The 25,748-nt window shown below is 42.6% G+C and overlaps 1 protein-coding gene across 1 annotated transcript in view; it reads left to right on the top strand.

The window, feature by feature from the left end:
* kiaa0825 (KIAA0825 ortholog) overlaps positions 1 to 25,748 on the top strand; it is a 109,696-nt gene that overhangs the window by 16,543 nt on the left and 67,405 nt on the right. The window contains exons 7-16 of the mRNA XM_034117776.1: positions 4,987 to 5,154; positions 6,701 to 6,786; positions 6,884 to 7,141; positions 11,114 to 11,391; positions 12,298 to 12,448; positions 14,777 to 14,967; positions 16,622 to 16,828; positions 17,135 to 17,242; positions 19,023 to 19,162; positions 24,025 to 24,204. Of these exons, the coding sequence (XP_033973667.1) occupies positions 4,987 to 5,154; positions 6,701 to 6,786; positions 6,884 to 7,141; positions 11,114 to 11,391; positions 12,298 to 12,448; positions 14,777 to 14,967; positions 16,622 to 16,828; positions 17,135 to 17,242; positions 19,023 to 19,162; positions 24,025 to 24,204 (1,767 nt within the window). The remainder of the gene's footprint in view (positions 1 to 4,986; positions 5,155 to 6,700; positions 6,787 to 6,883; positions 7,142 to 11,113; positions 11,392 to 12,297; positions 12,449 to 14,776; positions 14,968 to 16,621; positions 16,829 to 17,134; positions 17,243 to 19,022; positions 19,163 to 24,024; positions 24,205 to 25,748) is intronic.

Below are 25,748 nucleotides of genomic sequence, written 5' to 3'. Positions count from 1 at the left end.
GGAACCACACAGAGCAAGTTGTTGTTTTCTGTGTTAGGGTTGTGTTAATGTGTGAGTGTGTTTCAGTGTTAATTTTCTCTAAATCATGGCACAAAATCGTATACAAATATGTTTTGTGGCCCTTGAGAATGTGTATTATGCTTCCCATCCCTCTACCCCTCCATTTCCTCAGAGTGGTCACAATGGCTTTTGTGTATCACTCTTGAAAAGCTCAAGGATATGAAAATGTTCCTGGCAGCTTCTATTGAGGAAGCACAGACAAAAATGGCTTGCTTATTGAGAGCAGCCAGCACTTCGTGTTGAAGAGTCAGTGTGATTCGCCAAGGGGTTGAAAACAATAATGCAAACAAGGGCACTGAACAAGTGGGTTTTAATGAAATGCTCCCATCAAGACAATACATTCGTCATGTTCTTTGTCTAGGCAGCTCTGCAAATCTTAACCCCTATCTCACTGTCTGTGGAATATTCACAAAAAAGATTCAGACACAACGTAAAAAATAATAAACATAAAGCATAGAAAAGTTAGCACTGCTTCACTGTCACAACTGAACACACCACCATCACTACTGCACCTCCTTCCTCGCAAGGAAACTTAATTGAGATATCAAATATGGCTACTTTCCCCTTATGGGAAGGGCAGGTGACCCCTGCTGTGGCCTGGTTGGACAGCACCCAGGGAAAGGGCCGCGAGAGACCAGGGCTTGTGTTCAAGTATGTGTGTGTGCATGTGTCAGTGTTTATTGGGGAGTCGCAGCAGGAGACTTCCCATAATAACGCTGTCTGAGTGAGCATTGGGCCGCAACTGACGAAGAGGACCCCAGCTGTCACAGGGCCTAGCGGGGGGCTACAGTGGAACACACACACACACACACACACACACACACACACACACACACACACACACACACACACACACACACACACACACACACACACACACACACACACACACACACAGAGAGATGAACCCCAATGCACCTGCAACCCTGCCTGACACACAATGAACACACAAAACGGCATGGATACACAGAGAACACAAGCACAAAACGAAACACACAGAAGTGTTTCAGAGCCATATCATTGCACCCCAAGTGCAGAGCCCCATGTGAAGAGGTGCAAAAATAAACAAATGCACATGATGGTAAACATATACAGTAAGGATTCAAGGAGAAAGAAGAGCCCACTACTGTGGCAGAGACTTTCAGGAGAGTTGTGTTGCGCTTTGTTGCTGCTTGCATGCCTGTATCACAACTTCTTTAACCGTTTTAATTGTGTGTAAATTGTTTAGTATTGAGCATAGACGACTAAGTTCAGGGATTTCCTTTTTGTATTTTTTATTACAAACATTTGTTTACGATTTTAATCTTCCAGAGTTCCACAAGGTTCAATATTTTGTCCCCTTCTATTCGGTATCGATATGCTTCTGTTTAAAGTGGAAGGGCTCCAATTTTGCAAATCAATGCCTTTTTACAGGTATAGAGTACAAACGTTATACAAAAGCCTTATTTGGCTCCTAAGGGAGATGTGCAAGGCCTGATAAAAGGCAGATGCGTGAGGCAATGAAGGTTGGTTCTTCTGTAGATCAGGTTGAATTTATATTGTTTAAGAAGTGCCAAAGCCCAAACACAGAAAGCTTGTTTTCATATATTCTCATGACTCACATGACAAGAAATGATAGGCCAGTAGGGTAGTGTGAGAGGAAAGGGGAAGACCGTCCCTCTGATCGGTCTCATTTACACTACACAGAGACAGAATGGGAGAAAGAGAGCAAATTGAGAGAGGGAGGGATGCTGTGCTGGAGAGAAATTAAATCAGTGGCCAAATTATTGCATGATTGCCCATTCCCCTAAGACTCGGGCATCATTTGGTAGAAAGTGTCTAATAATTGGTTTTCGGACATGTCAGACACATGCAATTCCCCCTACTAATGGCTCTGTTTGGAAGAACTGGGCCTCCTGGGTCAGAGAAGGACACAAAAAAGCCAGACGGCAAACAGCGTCTACTGCCATCTCCCTTTTTATTCTTCTCTCAGATAAATGAGTGAACAAGAGAGAAAAAGAGAGACACAGAGAAGTGGAGAGATAGCAAGAAGGAGAGAGTGTGTATGTGAGCGAAGAGGAAATGAAGTGGCAATAAGTGCAGCCAAAGGGGAAATGCTCTTCACCGTGAGTTTAATACATCAGACTGGGGATTTGGCAGCCCGCCACACAGCAATTGTTTACCTTTTTGCTCACTGGCTGCATCTGTTCTGTTTTGTAAACGGCACTAAACTATTCGCCCGTAAACACCGGAATCAATAACAACTGCTAAGGGAATTCCCTTATCCCGCCCCTCCCTCTCTTTCCCTCCCTCTCTTCCCCATGTTTTCATCCCTTACCACCACCCCTTTCCCTTCCCCTAGATCTCCTCCTCTCTCCCCCTCTCGCTCTGTTCACTGCCAGTCAAGAGCAGTGTGTGTGTTTGTGTGAGAGAGAGAGAGAGAGAGAGAGAGAGAGAAGAGAAAGAGAGAGAGAAAGAGAGAGAGAGAGGGTGCTGTGGAGCTTATGGTGTAACCCACAGGAGAGACTGACAAGGATAAGACTGATGGCTCGCCAAAAATACCTGCTCTGTTTGTTTGTTTTTCCTTCTGTGTTACATTGTTGTCATTGTTAAAAGCTACAAACTGAGACTGGCCACTGTAGACTAGCAGAGTTGGGTATTTTCAGACATTTCTTTTTACTATGTTCCTGCTCAATATGAAAAAATAAAGCCCCCCCCTTATCCACACACAGTTTCCAGTTTCAAAAATGTTGCTGAATGACATATGGCTTGACGTATGCTTGTTTTTCTTTTAGTGCCTATGATAAGATGCATACAACTTTTATGGTTATCACAGTAAACATTGATTTTCTTTTTCTTTATAAGAACACCATCACACTGTAATGTCATATGGGGAGCTCTTATATAAACACACTCATTTTACCCTGCTTTCAGCACCAGCTTTCAGCACCAGTCCTCCCTTATTGATTCTCAGTACATTGACCTTTGGTTGAACCCTTCTGCCTGTGAGTGCCCTTCCTCATTCTACTCTATGAGACATGTCATGCACTACGCTATATGACACACCTGGGTGCTTTTAAGCACACCCTCTCCATCAACCGGCTATGAGAGCCTCCATTTGGCCTCACTGTTGTGACAAAGGTATAATGAGGTTTAGATGGCTGTGTACTACACTGCTATGGCTATAGGGCTATTTGGCTAGGGAGTAGACTATAAATACCTATATAGCCTGGGCAGCATAGCTCAATGAGAGGCTGAGGCAGAGCATTGCTAAACATCAAGGTCATGTGCGACTACTTAGAGTGTGAGTTAGTGTGCATGTGAAACAGCCATTGGGTCACAGGTTGAGGGAATGAATGGTTACAAAGGAGAGAGGCAGAGATGATGCTCTGCAAAAAGGTGATTCTCCGGATGAAGTGCTGGTTAATGGTTACCCTACCCAGATTAATGCCCAGCGGAAGGTAGGATGGGGGGTTGTAGTGATAGCTTTTTAGAAAATCCACTAGCTCTTTCTCGAATGTGTTTCAAGTCTGATCCGGTTTAGATTGTTTACTCCTGAGTTGGTGACAGCTTTTATTTTGCCCCACGCTGCAGCACGGAAAGCTGTGTTGATTTGCTGGTGACTTCAGAAATAGACCTGATTGTTGGTGCGTGCATGAATGTGCAAGCTGGAGAACGAGGCTGGCACGTGGGTGTCAGCTAGGTCACACATATACACATGCAGAACGAGGTAGTCTCAGACTCCCACTGGACCCCATTACAGCGGAGCTGCTGAGCTGCAGATTCATGCAGCTTAATCACACATGCACACACACACACATACACACACACATACACACGCACACAGTCTTACACACACCAAATAATCACACAGCTATTCTCATGTGATTTCATACATGCATGCACACACACTTGCACATAAATACATGTATACACTTTCACTTGCAAACACAAACAACTTGAGGTCAGAATATATTCCATGGTGACCACAGAGTCTGGCAATTATCCTGCAAGACTGACATGTGCAAATGTGTGTGAAAGTGTCTTCTACAAATCAAGTTACTCATAATGACCTGAATTACATGCACATAAACACACCCTGCCTACACAAACACACAACAACTCATCGAATCTCACTCATGTAAACAAACACACATGCCTACACATAGAGAGATTCAAACCTCATGCATGATTAAACCCGGCATCCTTGGGGACAGTGTGTGTCATATTGTCAGAATTTGTTAAACAATATAGCAAAATTACATCAGGATCCAGAGGCAATAATGTAACAATTATTGGAATAGGCCCCCCTCTTCTTTCTTTCCTTCCCAACGCTCAATCAACTCAGTGCTTTCAGAGTCGAGGCTAATACTGAGCTCATCCATTCCCCAATGCCTTTGCAGTGGAGGAGCTCATTTAAGCGGACACACAAAAGTATTTGTGCATGTGTCTGGGAGTATGGCAACGCATCTCCCAGCCGCCCATTCTCCAGCTTAATGCGGAACATCCCCCGGGTGATGGCTTTGGCAGCCTCCAAAATGGGAAATCCATATTTGCCGAGGGGTCATCGGCGGGTTAGGGGGAGAAAAGTTTTGTGCCGAGAGAAAAGGATGTGCATGTGTGACTTCTCGGGGAGCAAAGTTTTGCATATTTTCGCTGTCGCTTTGTTTATGCCGTGTATTGGGAAAACATGAATGGGTCGATATTTATAAGAGGTGCCGTGCAAGGCAAGACATGGGGGGGGGGGGAGTGTTTTCTGATGAGTGCATGTCGAATGGGAGGTTGGGTTGAAAACCTAGTTTCATGAAATAGTTTATTCCTTTACCAAACTGTAAACTGTAGTGCAGCGCTCACTTTCTCTCTCTGTCAGTCATACATTCAACAAGCATAGCAATGTTTATTTTCTTCTTCTTTTCTCTTATACAACCCCCCCCGCCCATTTAACAGCACCAATGGAGCTTCCCATGAAAAGCAGGAGCTTCAGTTTAACCTCCCACCAGTTGAAGGCGTTGACCCACCTGGCCTGCACCCTGCTGGGGTTTGAGAGGACGGTGATGGAGCTCGTCACTAATTTGACCTTCATTGACTGCACAGGAGAGACTCCCTCTGTGAAAGGTATGACTCATTTCCCCAAAATACACACATATTTTTGTACTGTACATATTAAAAATGTAAGGGCTGCAAATATCACTGTAGTAAACTGAGATTCAGGTTTTTATTTAAATACAGGCAGACACTTTAAGGCTGATACAATACTTTTTAGATGAAATATGCTTCAAATTAAATGTAAAAGCCGTACAAATCTTACAATATATACCTCCAGTGTTTGTTTATGTGTAACAATGAGAAGAAGGTTCTAGAGCATTATTACATGCATCAAGTATTGAGTTGGATTTTGCTGAAATTTAAAAAACAACACTAAATAAATTGTAATTTAGATTTTTCTTTGATTATTATAGTTATTTTGTTTATTTTTTTGTGGGGTTGAATGGGGACTTGCACTCATGGAATTAGTATTACTAAAACTCAGGCTACAGCCCAACGTGTGCCTCTCCTCCAGGCATCAATAGTCCAACTACACACCGACACACGCACACACAATTACAAATCCACACATTGTTACATGTTTAACGGGAAGTCTTAGTTGTTTCTGAAGAACATTTTATTTTAGTGAGGAATTGTCTCGGGTATTATATAAGCCCTTAGTATCCTTTCCCTCTCTCCCCTTTGAACTGCCGCTGTAGAGATGTTAAATGAAAGCTTTTGGTGCATGGAGTAATTTCCATAAAGGTTACATTTACAAAAACAAGACTTGCAGAAAGGCTCAATTTACAGAGAGGTAAACAGCCTTTAAAGGGCAGTTATCCAAATCATTAATTCCAGGCAATCAAACGGCTTAATTACCAGAAATTCATCAGATGGGCTTAAAGGTCAAAAAGTGATGCGCTTGCTGCTTCCTCCTTCTTCCATTCCACACGGTCTTGTTCGGCTAAATTGCCTCGCCTGGGGTCTCACTCTTCGCCTTCTGATTAGGAAATTGAGGCCTTGATGTTCACGCTTTTTAATTGCACCCCAATTCAACATCCTGTATGCTTGTCTTCACGTCACCCCCCTCTACATTCCCCCGTCTCCCCGCACATCCACACAATCTCCCCTCAAGGAATTACCCCATATGTGGTTGATGCTATCTGGGTTCAAATCAAATCTAAGCCCCAAATTTAGACTCGTAAAGCCGTCGCCATTAGCATTTACTGCCTTTTCTGTTCCCTCTGAGGCATTTACAGTCATACTCCGGTCAATGTCTCAATTGGCTAGTGGGGGAAAGATGGGAGCAATGCGACCCATATCTGGCTTTGAGTTATATACAGTTGCTTTCATTGTGTGTGACTGCAGTCGGCATCCAGTCAGGCCTTTAACACAATATGATACAGTAAACCATTTGTGGAATTGAAATATTTATACTAAATAATGCATATATTTGAAAGATGCTTCAAAATGCCACATTGCTTTTTATCTATAATTGAGTTTCTGTATCATTATTGCTCCCTTTTTAAAATGTCACTGACTTGATTTGAGAGCTTGACCATACACAGCAGCTGTTTAATACCTTTTAAGACTTATTACATAATGTTTTCATTTAAAACATGTATTGGTCATTCAGGCATCTTGAAAAGGAATCGAGAGGATTTGGACATGACACCAGACTGCAAGAAATCCACAGCAGAAACACTAATCCACACGCCAGAGGTAAGACTTGTTCATTTCTCCTTTGACATATTTTCTATTTCATTCTTTTCAGCATTAAGACATTAATTGGCTGTTTTGCTGATCTCCTATTTTGCAGGCACAGGTTTTGGAGTTTGACTGGAGGTCAGCATTTAAGGGGCTGGTCCCTCACATGGCACATTGTGTTAAAGTGGTCCTGGATGAGGTTTGTTTCAGAAGTCTAAAGCAAGAGGAGGACTTCTATTCTTCAGGACAAACCTCAATCCCCTTGAGCCGCACAAGAGGACACACTGCCATCTCTGCCGGAAACACACATCTCAGAGAAGATTCCTTCTACACCTACTCAGAGAGAGAGACTCCTATGATGACAGCAAAGGTATTTCTGGATTAAGATAGAAAAGATTGTCAATGTTGATTGGCTTAGGTTACATATCTGACAATTAATTGTAAGTAGTTGTTACTCTTTTAAAGATGTGTCTGTGATGAATAGACTTTAGTTGTACTCAATGTGGGTCAACATCATTCAGGTCTGTAGATGGGTTGTAGCCTTCAACGAGGATCATCTTGCAAGTTACTTTGAAAAAGGAGGTTGTAAAAAACATCTTGACCTCACCTTTTTGTTAACTCCTAATAGTATGATCTATAATCCTAGTAGGAGGTAAATAAAAACACTACACAGTATTGGATTGTGCCAACAATACCTGATTTACAGGTTTAAAGGTACGATCAATAAAGTTGTATAAAAAATTCAAATCATAAACCACCAAAATGAATTGATATACCTTACATCTAAGGACAGAGGGTCCAATATGCTGTCGAGATTATAGAGACCATAGAGGTAAACTAGTTATTTGTGATATTATAATAAAAGTGTGCTTAAAGCATTTATTTTCAACACTGTGCCCAAAGGCAGTATAGCATGCCCAAAGATGCTTTACTGAAGCTGACACACTGAACTGTAAATGGCCAACAGCACAGCTCAAAGTTAAAAAAGTCTGTAGCCTGGAGAGCAATTGTAAACACACGCGCACACACATGCAATCAAACAAACACTCACACATATAACAGGATTAATACAAAGGCACTTGTGTGAACAATTAACCGACCCTGACTTGTCAGTCCTCAGCCTGTGCATGAACATGTTGTGCCATACATACCGGTATCTCCTTTATTACTTTCTGGCTGAACAATGTAAGTCTACACATCATCCTGACCCAGGGAGATTAATGTTTTTTGTAGCCCCAGAGGAAAGCACCCTCTACAATAGAGAGCCCAAAGGATTTGGGCCTGACTCAGTTGACACCTTGGATCAGAGAGGGCCTTGGAAATACTCAGTATTACTTGAAGAGAGGACTCTGGGGACAAAAGAGAGCCAGGAGGAAACCAATAAGCACTATGGCTGATATTATAAGGGCTTGATGGTGTGTAGAGACAGTCGTTGAGTCGGGGAAAGTATAGCGTACATAGAGGATAGAGGGATGTATCACAAAGGCAAAGAGGCTAGGGTAGAGAGCAGGATAACGATGGGATAGTTTGAGAAAAGAGATAAGAAGAGAGGGCCTGGGAAATGGCAGAGAGGTGAAGTGGCCAGCAGAGATTGACTTTTCTCAGGAGGAAGACTTGTGTCTGATTTGAGACAAGGCTTAGTATCCAACTCTACAAAGGTTCTCCAATGTTGCGAGATTAACCGGCATTTACTTACTTCCATTTAAAATGACACTGTGCTGTTTTTTCTTAATTATAGTCCTCATGAAACTCCCTGAAACCTTCTACAACTGTCATTCCTCTAATACCTCTGCTACACTGCACACTGTGCAGACTTTTATCAAACTGCCTCACCTTTAATCTCTCCTCCTCCTCTTCCTCCTCCTCCCCTCCCCCTCTCCCCTAGCCTTTTTACACTGACAGTATTCGTGGTTCTCATTGGTAACGAGTGTCAGAATTTGTCTGTGCTCAGGACCTGTACAACGTATTAATGTGTAGGTCAACGCTTCAAATATGAGAGCCTTTCAGCCAAAAGGTTATACATGCATGCATTTGCATTCAATAACACGGAGCTAGACAGATATTATATATATATTTGTACCCCCCCTTCCTTTTTTGACATATGCCCTAGTGTTTGAGCAGAGAGCAAATTACTGTACGAGACATAAGCATGAAATATGGCAGGTTCAAAGGCATTATGATGGATCAATATTCCACACATTTATATTCATATGTTCATACCCCAATCCACGCTCCTTTTCATTTGAACCCTCTTCACTGTCTGCATTACCATACATATGCAGGCTCTGATGATACTGTTCATCCATCAGAGTACTTTAGATGGTGTACTTTTTTATTGGCAGTCAGTTGTGTGTTGAATGCCAAATACACTCTGTTGAACAGCTTGAACTTGCCCTCTGTGAGAACCTGGGATTGAACTATCCTTGTTTGGGTAGGCCCTTCTAAACTAAATGCTACCTCTCTATTATAGCAACAGAAGTACCTTTTCTGTACTCACACTTCACTGACGCCCTCACCTGCATGTTGAGTTCTACACTAGTCTGCCTACTCCAAATTATAGACACACAGAAAAAGGCCTCCCTGCACTTAAAAACTTTATACAATCTTTCACCTTGCTGCAATGGTCCTGGTGGGATTCTGGGCTTTGATCTTAGCTAAGATTTCAGTCTGACTTCAGTGTGGATGCATGTGTGGTTGTTTCCTGTGCGAGTCTGCATGTGAGGATAAATGTCTGCTCAGTGTGTGTGTTCGTGCCAATACTGTATGTGTATGAGATGCTTCTCCATGGCCTCTCCATCACCCTGGTAATGCTGAGTGTGTGCCTCTGCTTTCTCTCTCTCAAAGCTAAGCTCCTAATGACTACATACAGCCAGATATTGACTTAATTGTCTAAATGGCCATTGTTACCAGGCCTTTTAACCCCACTGGAAGCTTTTTAAGGAGGAAAGTGTGTAAAGAGATTGTGAAATTGTCAATTGTGTACACATGCTGGAGCCCTGATCTGACAGAATGTCGATCTTCCCAGTCAGCTCCTATAGTAGGTCTAGTAATAGAGTGCGTGACTCTAGATACAAGTAACACATGCTATGATTGATTGATTGATTAAACTGGCATGGACTTTTCTGAGTTATGGTGATTTTTTTCCCTTCAGTGTGACCTCTCCTGGTAGCTCTGAATATGTGACATGTGCTTTCTTTTAAGTTTTTTTTAAGAATCAGCCTGACCCATAACTCAAATGTATTGGTGTGTACATTTGGAGGTGAACCCACATACATATGTGACTCCATGGCACTTGCTTTCTCGTCTTTCACTGTTCACTCAATGTGATGTCAATAAGAAGCACATGAGGTCATTCTCTGCAGAAGTAGAGGTACATAACATGTTTTTTTACATTTAAAACACTACTGTATATGCAAACCATGCACATATTTTGTGCATGACTTAGCAACCAACCCTCTCTCTCTCACACACACACACACACACACACACACACACACACACACACACACACACACACACACGAGAAGAAGAATAGACTAGCATCAATATAGCAGTATTTAAAGCTTGCTGATCCACCATTTGCTTTCTTATAATGATCATTTTTCATTTTTTAGATACTACTGTAGCTAAATCCCAGACTGCTTATCTGTGTCTCAGCAAGAAAAAAAGCATGACTATTTTAAAGCGCCTAGATCAGCCAGTCTCCCAGCCTCTGGAGAAGGGAAGGTGTAGGCAGCGCTGTTCCCAAAGGGGCTTTCTCCAGGACAAATGTGGATAAATGAGATAGGTCTTGGTTGTTTCTGTGGCAGTTTTAAAAAAGCTGTAGTTCTTATACATCACTGAAACAGCCCTTTCCGTTCCTCTTACTCACTCTTACGTCTGCCTGACCTTTTCTGTTCTTTCTTCTCAGCACGTCTGACTCCCCACCTCCTCATATGTGCTGTAACAATTCAGTTTGAATGTGGTTAACATGATGTGTGCTGTTATAAAATTAGACAAGAGCTGATGTTCTCTCAGAAGCGAAGGTTTTATTTGACCTGATACCAATTATGCATGTTCAGCAGCAAAGTTTGCGTGGAGGGCAAGTCTTCTGACATCTGTATTCTACATTTGCACTGATGTTTGCTTTTCAGCTGTAATGCCTTGCGCAATGTTAGAGAAATATGCATGTGTAATACTCAGCTCAGTCTTGTCATTCAGAGGAGTCCTCACAAATGTTCTATTATTTATATATAATGAGATTGCTTTTTGATGTTTCTTTTCAGTTTTTCCTTTTACTGACATATCTCCCCTCTGTTATTGAGATCATCTTGTCTCATCTTTGCCTTCCTTTCCCCCTCAGTTTTGTGGAGCGATCATGACTGAGATGGATGCCTTACTACCCTTGGCAGCAGCCTGCAGAGACAGCTCTCTCCTTGAGGTGCGATCAAGCTTTGTAGAAGCGTGTAGCAGGGCAGTGTTTGCCTTGCTAGGCCGTTTGCAGGAGAGGGCCCTGGAGGTACCATCCTCCGCACCCCTGAGGAACCTTCCTGCTCTGCTGGCCACTTGCATTTATGTGCAGCAACGACTGGAGCACTACCATGCCAGGCTGAAAGATTCTAATTCTACTGCGGCTAAAGTGTAAGGAGAGGGTGTTTGCAGGTGTTGATATAATGTCTTTGTGAGTGATCTTGATTGCGTGCACTAATCAAAACAAACATGGAGATGAGCCCTGTTGTTGGAAAAAAGTAGGATTCACCTATACATACATTTTTACAAAAACTTTAGACAGCATAAAGCTATGTAAAAATAATCAGAAATGTTTTGTTTTCAACATAACCCATTACCTCATCTATATCATGCCTAATCAGTTCAAAGCTTCTGTCAACGGCCTGCTCAACAGATAATAAACAGAATTGCAGAAAACAGAAGTAACATTTTGAAACTGTACATTTGAGATCAAGAGGAGTGGACCAGAGAGTAAGAAAGGAGTAGAAATGATTGACAGGAGTTAATGACACCCATATTGTGTCTACATCTGGTGAGTTTTTATGCCCCGTAATACCCCTTTAACCTCTGCTCTCCACACATCCCCCCTAAAGACATCCCCGGTGCCCTCGGTGCTCCTGTTGTCCCACCTTTGGCCCCTTGCACCCCTCCACCTGCACTTGCACCGTGCTCCCTCCGGTCATAAAGTACTTCCCTCTCTCTACACCATCCAGTCCCCCTGGTTTTAAGCCTCCTGCACCCCTGTTAAACTCCTGCCAGTCTGGAAAGTATAAAGGCAGGCAGATTTAAAGGATATGAAATGTCACACTGAACTTTTAGAATAAATCATAATTTCTTTGAAATATTCATTTCACATCATGTTTGTTTGATAGCTTGCTGAATATACAGCAGTCAATTATGCATCTGGATCACAGAATGTGCTCTGTGGATTTTCATACCATCGGTCCCTTTCTTCTTTCATATGATGCCATATGTAGTATAGATAATGTATTGTGATGTAATTACCTTTAAAGGTTTGTTTCTTTCCTCTATGCCTAGACCCCTGACCCTGCTGCCTATTCAGAAGTACAAAGAGACAGCGGAGGCCTTCAGGGAGCAGCTGACCAGTTACTGTATCCAGATTTGTTCCACCTGCATTTTTCAAGACGCAGAGAGTCACCACTGGGCTGACCCCCAACCTTTCCACGAGGTAAAGGGTCCCCACATTTCCCGAACATGTGTCTGGTTCAAATGTATTTCCCCCCAAAGACAACTAAAAAAAAATACATAACCACACCTCTTACATGATAAAGATTTTAAAACGATTTAACTGTCTTCCTATACTTAAGTCTTCTGGTATTTTAAATGTTCTCCCTATTTGAGAGTTAAATATTTACCTCAAAATAAAAAAAGACATATGTGAGACATATGATGTGCAGTATTGTCATTCCCGTAATTGTCAAAAGTGGAAATTCCAGTGCCACTTGTCTTGGTAGGCTTGTTCTGTAGATGTTGAGGAACTCTAGGAATTATACTCTGGAGCTTTCTCTCTTATGCTTTTCATTCCCACAATACACCTTTACCTCCCACTCTCCCTCTTCTAACCAAGCCTTCTACTCTGAGCTCCCTGAGAACATCTGTGGCTTCCATGCTGCCCCGGGGGCTCCTGGGATTCGACTGTCTGAAGTCTGCAGTCTACACTGGGACTGTCTGGAAACAGCATAGGGCCTCTGAAACTCCCCTACCTTTATGCCCTTAAACCAATCTAAACCTCCTCTCTCTTTCATACTTTACCCTGCTTTTGCCTATTTCCCCCTTTGTTCCTCCTTCCTTCCCTGGGTCACTGGTGTCAGACAGACCTGCTGTGCGCAGGTGTGTGCTTCTCTTCAAGCATGCCCATGTGCATCTGTACAGATGAATGCATGTGTGAGTGTGCAGCAGCATCTAAGAATGTGCGTTTCATTTGGTGTGTGTGTGTGTGTGTGTGTGTGTGTGTGTGTGTGTGTGTGTGTGTGTGTGTGTGTGTGTGTGTGTGTGTGTGTGTGTTGTGTGTGTGTGTGTGTGTGTGTGTGTGTGTGTGTGTGTGTGTGTGTGTGTGTGTGTGTGTGTGTGGTGTGTGTGTGTGTGTGTGTGTGTGTGTGTGTGTGTGTGTGTGGTGTGTTTGTGTGTGTGTGTGTGTGTGTGTGTGTGTGTGTGTGTGTGTGTGTGTGTGTGTGTCTGTGTCTGTTTCCATATCTAGTATGTATATGTAGTTCTATGCACCAGGATTCAATCTTCTGGATTCCTGGCCATGTTTCTCATCTCTCGTAGAGCTCAGTGCAGCTCCTGAGAGACCCTTCTTTTACTTTGTTTTCGTTATTTTACATTTAATGGACACATTGTGGTTGGATATTCCTATGGTATAATAACAGGAACAAGGTCAGTTAAGGTGATCAAAGGAAGTTCAGAGCATTATTTTTGCTTCCTTCCTTTGCAGGATTTTTCCTTCAGAGCATACCGAGCCAATTGAGAGAATACAAAAAACTGCTATGAGTTTCCAATTTGACTCCATCCTCAGTTTTCTGTCCCAGATACAGTCGTCAGTGCTGCCAGGCCATCATCTTTAACAGGAATTTGTTCATAGTTGACCTGGCTGGTTAAATAAGGTTTGACTTGAGTGAAGGGATTAAACAGTCAAACCCCACATGTAGTTGTGGCTGCTCTTGGTTGGGATCCAACGTCTGTGTCTGCGTTTGCTCTGCTGAGTCCACAGGCGTAGGATGGCGGCCTAATCCCGGACATAGCGCTCGGTCACGCTCCCCATCAACCACCAATCCCTAAATGACTGGCTCCGGGGAAGAGAGGAAGGGAAATAAATGAGAGAAGGAAAATACGAGATAGATGAGGTGAAGTGGCAGGAAAATGAGAATTGACTGTGGGGAATGATGAGTTTGAAGACGTGAGGAAGTTTTGGATGTGTAAATATCTCCGCCACACACGCGCCTTCCTCTGGAAAAGTTTATTTTTGAAGGTTAAAAAGTCAAAGTAGGCGGTTTAATGAATGAATTATTCTATATATTTTTGCAAAGAGCTGCAGGATAAGAATCTATTTTCCTCCATCTGTCCTCCCCCTCTCTGTCTGTCTTTCTTTAGTCTCAATCTCAGTTTGCAGAGAAGTTCTCGATTTCTCCCCTTCACTCTTTCTCTCGCTGTACATTTGAGCGTGTATGTGCGTGCAAGTGTGTGCCTGTAGTGATGTGTTCTCCAGTTCAGGACTTTAAAGCAGTCTAAAATCCCAGTGGGGGAAGAAACCCAGGTGCAGAGTGCAGGTGGCGTGACCACTGAGACATCCTGGTGTTGACAGACCTGCCTCTGTCTCCCTGTCTCTTTCTTCCCCTTCATGTTTTCTCTCTCACTCTCTCTTTCTCCCATATATATCTCCTTTCGCCTCTTGGTTTTCTCTGTTTTTCTTCACTGCCAATATCCATATCTCAATATATCTTCATCATGTGTAACCCCCCACCATCCCCTCCTTGCCATCCACCTCTTTCTTCCACAGGGTGAGCGCTGTTCCTTCTCGGTGCAGATGTGGTTCTACTTCCTGTGTGGGCTCCGTAGCGACTTGTGGACGATTCTCCCGGCAGAGATGGCCAAGGAGGTGCTGGGACAGGTGCTGTCAGAGACTTTACAGCTGCTGGTGCAAAGATATGCCAGGGCCCGTCCATCGTACAAGAGACACCTGCAAATCAGGTACTCATCACGTGCCATACTGTCCGAGGTTATTTTCAAGTGAGATTTCTTGTCACTTTTTGTAATATAAAAGGGGGGGTTACCTTGGTTGGTTATTGGCTAATGGTTACACAAGCCAACACATAGTTATGACATCATAAAGTGGCCAAAATCTGATCAGCTCATTTTCAGACAGGTTTTTATATAAATGGATCAGGACAAAAGTGAGCGAATCTTTTTTCCTGAAACTTTCAGAATCTCTTTACAAAGAGGGGACACATGTTGATGTATAAAATACATGAAAAAGTGGATTTTGCATAATAGGTGACCTTTAAGGCCACTATAATAATATACATAAAAAGTAATATACTTTATATTCTTTAAAAAACTGTTTCTTAATTTAATTTCTGAAATATGTATGTACAAGTTTCATTTTCACAATATGGAAGAATTACCCTCTGCAGAGCCCACACATAATGGGATGATAATGAAGAAAAAAACCTCACCACAAGTTATGTTAGCGTTAGCTTTATGGACTTCTTGTTCATGATGGCTTAACAACTGAGGTTCGTTGTTTATTTCTGACCTTCTGACATTTTAATCTCAGCTTTCAACAAACCTGGGCCAGAGGTGCTTGTATCTCAATAACTCATTGCAAGGTCAAGATTGAATTTCTAACCCCAGGAATTATATTTTATTTCTATCACAATTCAATAATTTGTTGTTTTGCTGATAATTATAAATGACTTTTGATTGTATGTGTGACATCTTCTTGAACTACCTCTCTTACATATGTATTTGTATATCCAACATGAATGGTATATACTGCACAATATATAGAAATGGCTATGAATTATGCTATCCTAAACTTCACCAGAACCATAGACAAAGCCCTACATTTCTCTCTCACTGTTGGCCCCTCAACTCCTGGGGGTCTTGTGGCGGAGGTGGTCTGACGTTGTGTTAGCATGTCATAGACACACTCTCTGTACAGGCTCAGGGGTCATCTTCTCCATCCTCTTTCTACTCTTAGTAGCTGAAAAATGACAATGAACAGGCTAATATGTGACACACAGCAAGAGGATGAGGAGAATGACAGAATGAAGTGCATTTTACATGTGTAGCACCACAGGATGTCAACAAAAAGGCTGGTTTATGTTGCTTGGGGATGCATGTGTTTCTGGAGGGACAGTTGTAAAGTGTAAGGCTAGCCTAAACATATGGCTTTTCAAAGCTTTTACAAGTTATCTATGTATATAACACTCACATGGGTACTCTTATGCTACCTCATTCCTCTTGTATCAGTCCATCTGTGTGTGTGTCTTACGATTCAGGCCATAGGAGGAGCATGAATGAAGAGATGAGAGATGATGAGCAGCTTTCCCCAATTTAGGAAACGGATTTAGGGATGTATAAATGTAAAAGCCATGACTTTTATTGTGAAATCCAAATCCATTAGTACACTGACTTTAAATAACAGTTCAATCCCATTGGGGTTCTGTTATCTGACGGGCTGTACTATGAGGCTAATATGTCATGATAAATGGTGGATTCAGCCTTTGAAGACAGAAATGTTTGCATTCAGTTCTATTTCTCTCTCTTCATGTGTTCCCTCTGATCTTATTCTTTTTCATCCATACATTTCCCTTTTCTGTTTCCCTACTCGGTGTCTAAGATGTGACATTACAGCAGTATTGCTGTATGTGGAGCAGCTTATGTGGAGTGTGTGTAAGAGTCCCGAGGCCTTGTGGCGCTCCAATCCTTCTTCAGCAATTGCCATAATAGCGGGCGGATCAGACTGGCCATACCAAATCCACAGCCTGTGTGAGCAACTCCTGACAGTCCTTGTCATTGTGACTGCACCGCTTTCTTTGCTGTATAGGTGGGTATACATTGTTATATTTGGGTAATTCAGCCTTGAAAACGACGCGCATAATTATTATTTAATATTAATCTATTGAATAGAGGTAGTTGCCTTTTGAATCTTATGTCCTAATGGACCTTACATTTAGCCCTACATTTGCCTTAACATAAGTGGGCAACCAAATATGTAAAATACAAAAATACTATGCTTTAACCAGGATATGTTTTTTTTTAATGAAATCATTCCCTGAAGAAGTATGACCACCAACATGTTTTGTAAATTGAAGATGTCACAATTGCCATTTGTGATCTCAATTTCTTCTAGGATGTTGATGAATAATCCTGGGAAAGAGTCCAAGCCTCAGCATGACAGCCCTGTTGTCCTTTGGCTAAACGCTATCAACCCTGACCTCTTCACAGAGCAGGCCATACGGTATGTAAAATACATACAGTAGGTTCACATTAGCATGTTCACACACAAACTCACTCGCATGCTCTGGTATTTCTTAGCCATCACACACACCTCCACCCACTGTATTGAGAACCATATGTGTGTGTGAGAGTTATAGCCGCATACTATATCTGTGGATATATAACCAGACTTACCCGTGGCCCAGGCCTTCAAGCAAGAGTTGCTGTGGTAATGTAACACAGATGCAAGCTGGGAAAGAACAAAATAATAAATAAACTACCGTAGCCGTTGACACTGATTTTGTTTATGTTGATGGTTGCTGAGGGCTTTACACATGAGGCGTCAACAGAGCACAGTGTGATGTGTGCATGAATGTGTACATGCATGCATACATGTGTGTCCAGTTACTGTTATGACCTCCAAGGTGCAGTCAATCACTCTCCCCCCTCACCCCTAACTCCACCTCCTCCCCTCTCATCTCCCCAATGCCAGAGGTGATGTCATTGCGTGCTGATGGAGCACAAATCAAACTAACCTCAGTTCTCCTGCTCCTAAGTATTGGAGAGCTGAAATTAGTTTATTTTTATGACCTCTTATTTCTTTGCTCCAACCTCCTGCCTGCATGCGAAGGCGCCAGGGGGCCTGCCTGTGGCTTGGGGCCAAATCCACAGGTCCTCATCCAGGACTCTGCCTCTGCGGCCAGATCTCTCTCCAGCCTATTAGAATAAAACACATTGTTATGGTTATTAAATAAAACAATAATAAAATCTCAAAGCACATAAATAAGTTATCCAGCATTACAAGCGGAAAAAAAATCTTCTGAAGTCATGTATTCTGGCCTTATCATTTGTTACACACATTTAGGCGTTGCATTTTTTTTCTGTGTGTGTGTGTGTGTGTGTGTGTGTGTGTGTGGGTGTGTGGGTGTGTGGGTGTGTGTTTTGTAAGCTGACCCTGCGCTGTAGCTGGCTAGATTTATCAGAGCAGTTAAAAGAGGATTTCTTCTGGATTTGCGGTCCTAGTGACATCATAAATTGCACTGTCAGATTTAGGCATAGTTTTCCTCAGTCAAGCAGCAGGGTGCACCCTGCTCTAGCTTTCTGGCTCAAATGGAATGGTTAATTCTGGGCTGACACCCCCTGAACCACCTCCCGCCTCCTCGCTCTTTAGACAAACTCTGTCCATTCCTACCATTAGATTTTATTGAGATGTATAAAGTAATATGGAGGCACACACATGTCAGCATGCCCTCACACTTGCACACGTACACAACCACAAGCACAGGCTCTGAAGGGTACACACACACACACACACACACACACACACACACACACACACACACACACACACACACACACACACACACACACACACACACACACACACTCACCAAGGATACGGCTCATTACCCACAGCTGGCTGCAGCCTCTTGGTTATACAAAAGATGTAGGAGGGGGGTACTGCTGTATATTCATGTATTTGGCTGTCTCCCAAATGTTAATTTGGTTTTAGCTGGCCAAGATTAGAGCTAATTCCTTCCCGGTGCACGCTATAAGTAAGCGAGAGTGAAGGCATTTGCAGACTTATATCAGGAGTGAGTGACACTGAAGGAAGTTACCATTGTAGCATAAACAGAATTTCTTCCCAGATTGTCATCAAAGGCAACTGTGATTTCAGTCTCTGTCTTTCACTTGTGAAGCTTTTTCCCTCCTTTGTTGTCTCTTGCAAAATGTACTGCTTTCTGAACACTCACCTGACACTGCAGAACTGTCAACTTTGTTTTCCTTTTTCCCACTCTCAGAGATGGCCTCGTGGGCCAGGCGGCCTCTCTGTGTCAGCTGAGGCTGCTGACCTCTGACCCAGGACACAATCCCAGGTTGCTTCTGCGAATGCTGCTGTACAGAGACTGTCACCTGCCCACAATACTCCTGGAGAACTCTTGTAAGTCTGTTTTTTATTATATAGGAATGTGTCTGCATAAATGGATCAAGTGCAACGTGTGTGTGCAGTACATGCTTAGCTTTCAGGCACTTTCGTTAATTATTTGATATTTCCATTTTTATAATACTGGACCACAGAGTCAATCCCCCAGCGGGCATGAGTGGGATGGTGTTTACCGGTGTCTTAATTATGGTGCTCTAAGAGCCTAAACGAGTTTTACAGACCCTAGATGAGCTCTATCCATTTTATGAAGTTATCATCAGCATCTTTGTCATCATCATCATTTTCACCTTGGTCACCATCATCACTAAATCAATAGAGAGTAGTAATAAACACTCAACAGGCCCAGGCGGAGCACACACGCTGACCTTTAAAGATTTTCCCTTCCTTCTTCTCCCCTCCACACTGGCAACAGTCTAACCTTTAAAGACTGTTGTGCACTCGCACATTAATTCACATTATAGCGACCTCATTAATAACAACTCTCACTGTCTCGTTCTCTTGCTCGGTCTGAGTCTGGCTCAGAGTCTCTGCAATGCTTCTCCCCGCACGCTGCCGTAAATCAACGCTGGAAGCGCTGACTCTCGCGTGTTATCACGGTGACGGGCTAATTAACCAGGAAGCAGACAGACAGAAGAAACAGCTTGACTGAACGCCTACACTCCAATAAGCCACTTCCCCATACTGTACATGTATATAATGGGTTCTTTCTTGGTGCTCTATTGATATGAATATGTGTAACTCACTAATAGATGATAATTCAGTGAGTCACAAATGACCTTAATTGGACTCTACTACTTCCAGTTTATTTAGTGCGTTACAGAACTTGTTAAGGTCAGCCGCAGATTGAACAGGACAGTATTATTGACACTTTGTTTAGTTGACAGCACTTTTTGAACAGTGTGGTTGCTCTGTTAATACAAAGATCTGCCTTATCAAAGCATACTTACTTGCTAGAGAGCTAACAAGCTGGCTAAGTGACCCCCCTCTGTCTCATAATGAAATTGTAAGTATTTGCAAAATGATAATTACTCCTCCACATCAACAGTACACAACAAGTATTTTGCTAAATCAGATGATACAACATTGTGCACAGAGACACACTATCACACACACACACCGCCTTTTTATAATCATCAGCATGTCTGCTTCCAATTACAGAGGTTTGCAGAGAGGGCCCTTGTGACTGGTTGACTGGTTGTCCGGAAGATAAACAGGTGTATGTCTTGGCTATGTATCAAGGTTGGATAAGCTTTGAGACAGAGAGGGAGGGAAAGAGAGCAAGGAAAAATAAAAAAAGGAACCGAGAAATCGACACAGAAACACCAACAAAAAGCAGAGTTAGTGTGTGCTGCATACATGGTGTATACTCCGAGATGTGCCAGCGCACTGTCATCAGTTCTTTAAGTCATCTTCTGCTCCATAATAGGATCATTACTGAAATGCCCCTAGTTAACATGCCATGCTCTCAAACACCCCAAGTGTACATTTATGTTAGTCACCCCTGTTTCCTTGGAGCATTGTAGCCACACCAGTGACATCATGAACACTTTTTTCCTTGAGGACCAATTATCGGACAGGGAGAGGATGAGATAATAATAATAATAATAATAATAATGGGTTTAATTTATAACGCGCTTCATATCTGAGTTCAGATCCCGAAGTGCTACAAGCATTTAGCATGGAACAAAAATAAAAACAGTACACAACACGGTAGAATGAATAAGATGCAAGCATAACCCACATTATGCGGCCTAATAGACTGATTGTAGGTCAGGTTGGTTGAGCACTTTTGAGTGTTATTAAGGCCCGGACACACCAAGCCGATTTTGGCCGTCGATGGGCGTCAGGCCGACGATGAGTGTCGACACGCCCTACTCAGATTGGTGTGTCCCGCACCGTCGTGTCTTTTCAGCCGTGCCGACACCTTTTCGGCCGAAAACCCACCGATTCAACATGTCGAATCGGTGGGCAGTCGGCAAAAGAAATCACTCTGATTGGCTGTTCAGCTAGCGAATCAGTGCATGAGAAGCGAAACGGAAGTGAGGGACCCAAACAAACTATTAAGAAGGCAAATCTGAGATTTCATTTAACTCCAGCTCTCGACACAGGTTCGGGAAAGCCCCATGAGCTTCTCGCTGTAGAGTGAAAATGGAACGCACACGCTATTTGTTGTTTATATCACGCAGTCTGTTCTTCTTCTCTCTGTTATCACGCAGGCTGTCTTCCGGTTGTTGCCTCTTTTGAATGACGAATACTCACTACCGACGCCTGCTGGTAAGGAGAGTTATTGCCACTCACGCATGCGCAGTTTGTACGTGCAACTTGGCCGTCGGCTGAAGTCTTTGCGGTGTGTTCCTACCGATTCGACAAGGTGTCGGCACGGCCGAAAAGACACGACTGTGCGGGCAGGGTCGGCTCTAGAACAAATCGAATGGGGGGGAAATCATTGACCACGGGGGGGCACACACTGCCGTCAACAACCAACACACAAACACCAACGCAACTTCAATTTCAAAACATGCTGTAAAGTCTATTGTCTTTCACACACATTGCAGGGGTGTAGTGCTATTTTATAGCGCACCTATGACTTGTGCATACATGCACGGTTGTGGCACGACCACCCGAACAGAAACATATGGACATAGGCCACCATATAAAAAGTGTGCAAATGTATTTAGTATCCCATCCATGTGAACATGATTTAAGTGGGGGCTGGACCTCACCTCCTCTATGGGGGTCCGGGGGCATGCTCCCCGAGCAAGATTTTATTTTAAATATTGAAGTTAAAAGCATTAATCTGGTGCACTTTCAGAGCAAAATGAAGAGATCTATGGATACATCTCTCAACACCCATATGAAACAGAACTGTAAACAGATTTTCTTTTTCTTTATGGATATTTTACAAATCACTCACTGTTTATTAATAACAACTTTATATATACTCATATAGTATTTTATACCTGTTTTTCATTTATTCTCTTATTATTTTTAAACTATAATGATCATATAGGCTAAAGATGTTTCTCGGAAATACTTGTTTGCATAAATGGTGACCAAACCGTTTGAGACCCACTGAGATAAATTACACTAAAGTTAACTATCTAAACACTGAGAGAGTCCTTTACCTCACTGAGCTGACGTTATAAGATCCTCTCAGTCTGACAGGGGAGGACTTTCCCTTCACCGTTGTAGAAACAGCTCTTTATACCCATTAGCATAGCTAGCTAAACAGATGCTAACAACAACATTCCACGGTACCGCTCGCCCACTCACACAAAATGCGCTCGTCCCACACACACACACAGAGCCGAGCTTGAATGAAACACAGAGACCCAGAAGTACTTCTTGTAGTACTGTATCATATTATTTTCTATGGCTTTACTGTATAATCAGTATAACAGATGAACAGATCACCACTGGGCTTTCATCTAAACACACAGCCACGTAATGACAACAAAACAAAGGTCGGGGGTCATTGGTCAAGCAACACACCAATCAAAGAGCAGCAGTGAGCACACCTCAGGCTGTGTTTTTTATTTGTGTTCTATATTTCTGATTCATTTCACACAAAAAACTTTTATTGGAAACGTTTTCACTTATAATATGATAATACAAAATAAAATAAAACGGCAAAGTGGCAAGGCTTGCCCGCCCTGCGTTGGGTGGGGAACAGTGACTCATTTGGGGGGGCATGGCCCGCGAATGACCCCCCATGACGCCGACCCTGGGTGCGGGACACACCAATCTGAGTAGGGCGACAGGACTCTCATCGTCGGCCTGACATCCATCGACGGCCAAAATCGGCTTGGTGTGTCCGGGGCTTAAGAGGCTTTAGATATGTTATGGTGAAAGAAAAAGGAGAGAGATGTAAAGGGACACTCAGAGATGGAGACAGGGAGATAGAGGATATCAGTTCTCATCTGGACCTTGAGTGGTGGCAGTGCTTTTTACCTGCCTGTTATTAAGGTGGCTGATATTACTGTCTCTATAATGCAGCAGCTAATTTAGCCCTGTCATTTTAAAATAGTCCAGCATTAGTCAGACGAAGCCTCGCTGCCCTCCATCACAGCGTCCCCTCATTGACTGCTGCATTGCATATACTCTCCCATTCAAATAGCTGTCATCTCCCACACAGCAGACTGACAGACCGCTGGATGTCTGCCACCTCTGGAGCAATGGGCCTTTCCTCAGCAACCCCTGTCAACTTAACACACACACACACACACACTTGTAAGTGCACAAAACACATACAGTATATAGACATCCATATGGTTTACACACGCACACACACCTCCATCCTCAGCCCTGTGCTCAGACAGCAACCCCCACAAGGACACCCTGTCAAAACCTCTTCCTTTTCACTTCCTGTCTCCATGTGCTGTGGGGCCTTTGAAATCTGTTCCTTTTTCTGTTTTTTTTTTCTGGTCTGTTTTTCTTCTCCATCTAACACAGATGTGTGTGTTTTTTTTTCTTCCCCTCCTATTTCACAATGCCTTTTGTTCACCCGTTCTGTTAACATGTGTCAGGTTGGGCAGCCTTGACATTTTCCAATGTGTTTTTGTATGAAGAAATCAAGATGCTGTTTCATAGAATATGGTTTTATATCTTTCACTACCTACATCCATAAGGTTGATATTTTCTGAATCGTAAGTCACATTTTACACTCACCTACACACCCACTAACTGAAAGTATGTGTGCATATGACTAATCCTCTTCATCTCTTTCTGTATCCTGTTGTGTGTGTCAAGTATTCATGAATATTAAAGATTTCATAACTTCATTAGCATTTTGATTTCCCACACATTTATTTGTATTATGCACAAAAGTGTCTAACTGACTCAGAGACTTTTTTTCTCAGATATTTGCCAAGAGAACAGCTTAGAAATGTCTACAGACAGCTGCAAGGCCGGAGATGACTTCATCGTTGCATTGTTCAACCTCTTCAGTTGCCTGAATAATGTTCCAAAGGCCTTGACTCAGTCCCTTCAGCCATACCTGGAAAGGTCACGCATGTGGGAGCATCTCTACACACTGGCAGGTAAAGTAGCAACCAGCTGCTGCATAATGTTGCAGAACTGAAGTCCTGACTACAGACTTACCCTAACCTTAGGAGCTGCAGTACTGCCCTACTATGCATTGTCTGCTTCAAAACCCAATGTGTTTTTGTGTTAATAGAAAATATACACTTACTTACTTACTGATTGAGAGACACTAAATACTCAGAAAATCTATTATAGATAAGTTTAATACAAAAGTAAATCTGACCCAATTTCTTTTTTCTAAGGGCCAGTGTTGACATTGCATGCACGTGAGCTAAATCACGACTTAATATGCTGTTACAGAGACTGCAATTACTCCCAAACTCTTCCTTTCTCTCTGCCTCTCTCTGGTACATGCTTTGATACAGAGCTTAATCAGAACTCCTGTGGAGTATGGAGCCCCTTTTGGTGGTGATTTTTATATCCTGGTTGAGTGGTAATTATTGTAGCATAAATTAGGGTGATTGAAGAAGAGTATTTGGATGGAGACAGAGCAAGGGAGGGGTTGACAGAGGGAACAAACCAAAAAGAGATAGTGTAAGCCAGGGAGAAATTCTAAAACTCATCCAATCATCATTTATCCTCACAGGGTAATTAGTTTAATTATTTGACTGTGCCAAATCTTTGTATTATAACTTTGGTTACAGGATACCCCCGGTGCCCCCATTTCTATTTAAACTGTTCAACTTGAGTTAACTTTCATAGATTATGTTGAGAGTTGACTATTTCTCCACTTACACTGATGTTTCATCACACGGTAGCAGGTTGTTTCGAATCAATACTCCAGTCAATACTGTAGCGGGCGGTATAAACTCTGAGAACCAAGTGACTTTGAAAAATAGGTCTAGGTCTCACCTGCCACAGAGCGCTTCTCCTTCGAAAAGCTATATCATTTTCTGTTCCGCTCACCTCTTTTCTATGGTTCTGAGGTCACACATTTGTTAGGCCTCCCTGGAGATTTCAGTGCACTTCCAGCGTCGTCACAGCACTATATCTCTCTGTTGTAGCCTTTGGTTTTACAGTCTACACTGTAGGAAGTTTATGGGTGCCATACAACTTCATGCTGTAGCTGCTCTGCTTTCAATATGAGAGAGATATGAAAGGGCAGAGCGACAAAAGAAGAGGTGCACCTGGAAAAGGTAGTACAACGTCTGCTGTCAGGCCACCTGGGTTTAATCGAGAACATCTGAATTTAACTTGACATTACTCGCTTTTAGTGCAGATACTTCAACAGAATACCTTAGAAGTCTGTTGATGGACAAGTTATTTATGTCTCTGTATTTTCCAATTGTTTGCAGAGGGGAGTCACCTATTCAGCGTGCTATGACTAGGGGCTATTGCATGTAACCCACTCTAATTTGGTAGCAATCATAAAACTTAATCTACCCTTCATTTTTATGTCAATATTATGGCATGTCGGTGGGTCTCTGACAAGTTTACAAGTCAAAACATTTTATGATTTAAGACCTTGTATAGTATTAAAAATGTATTTTATTAGAACAGTAATAAATGTTCCTACATACAGTTGGAGGATTATATTTTT

This window comes from Trematomus bernacchii, unplaced genomic scaffold (assembly GCF_902827165.1).
Source record: "Trematomus bernacchii unplaced genomic scaffold, fTreBer1.1, whole genome shotgun sequence".
NCBI lineage: Eukaryota > Metazoa > Chordata > Actinopteri > Perciformes > Nototheniidae > Trematomus > Trematomus bernacchii.
Note: the sequence above shows the minus strand (reverse complement) of the source record. Positions and strands in the feature narration are given on the sequence as shown.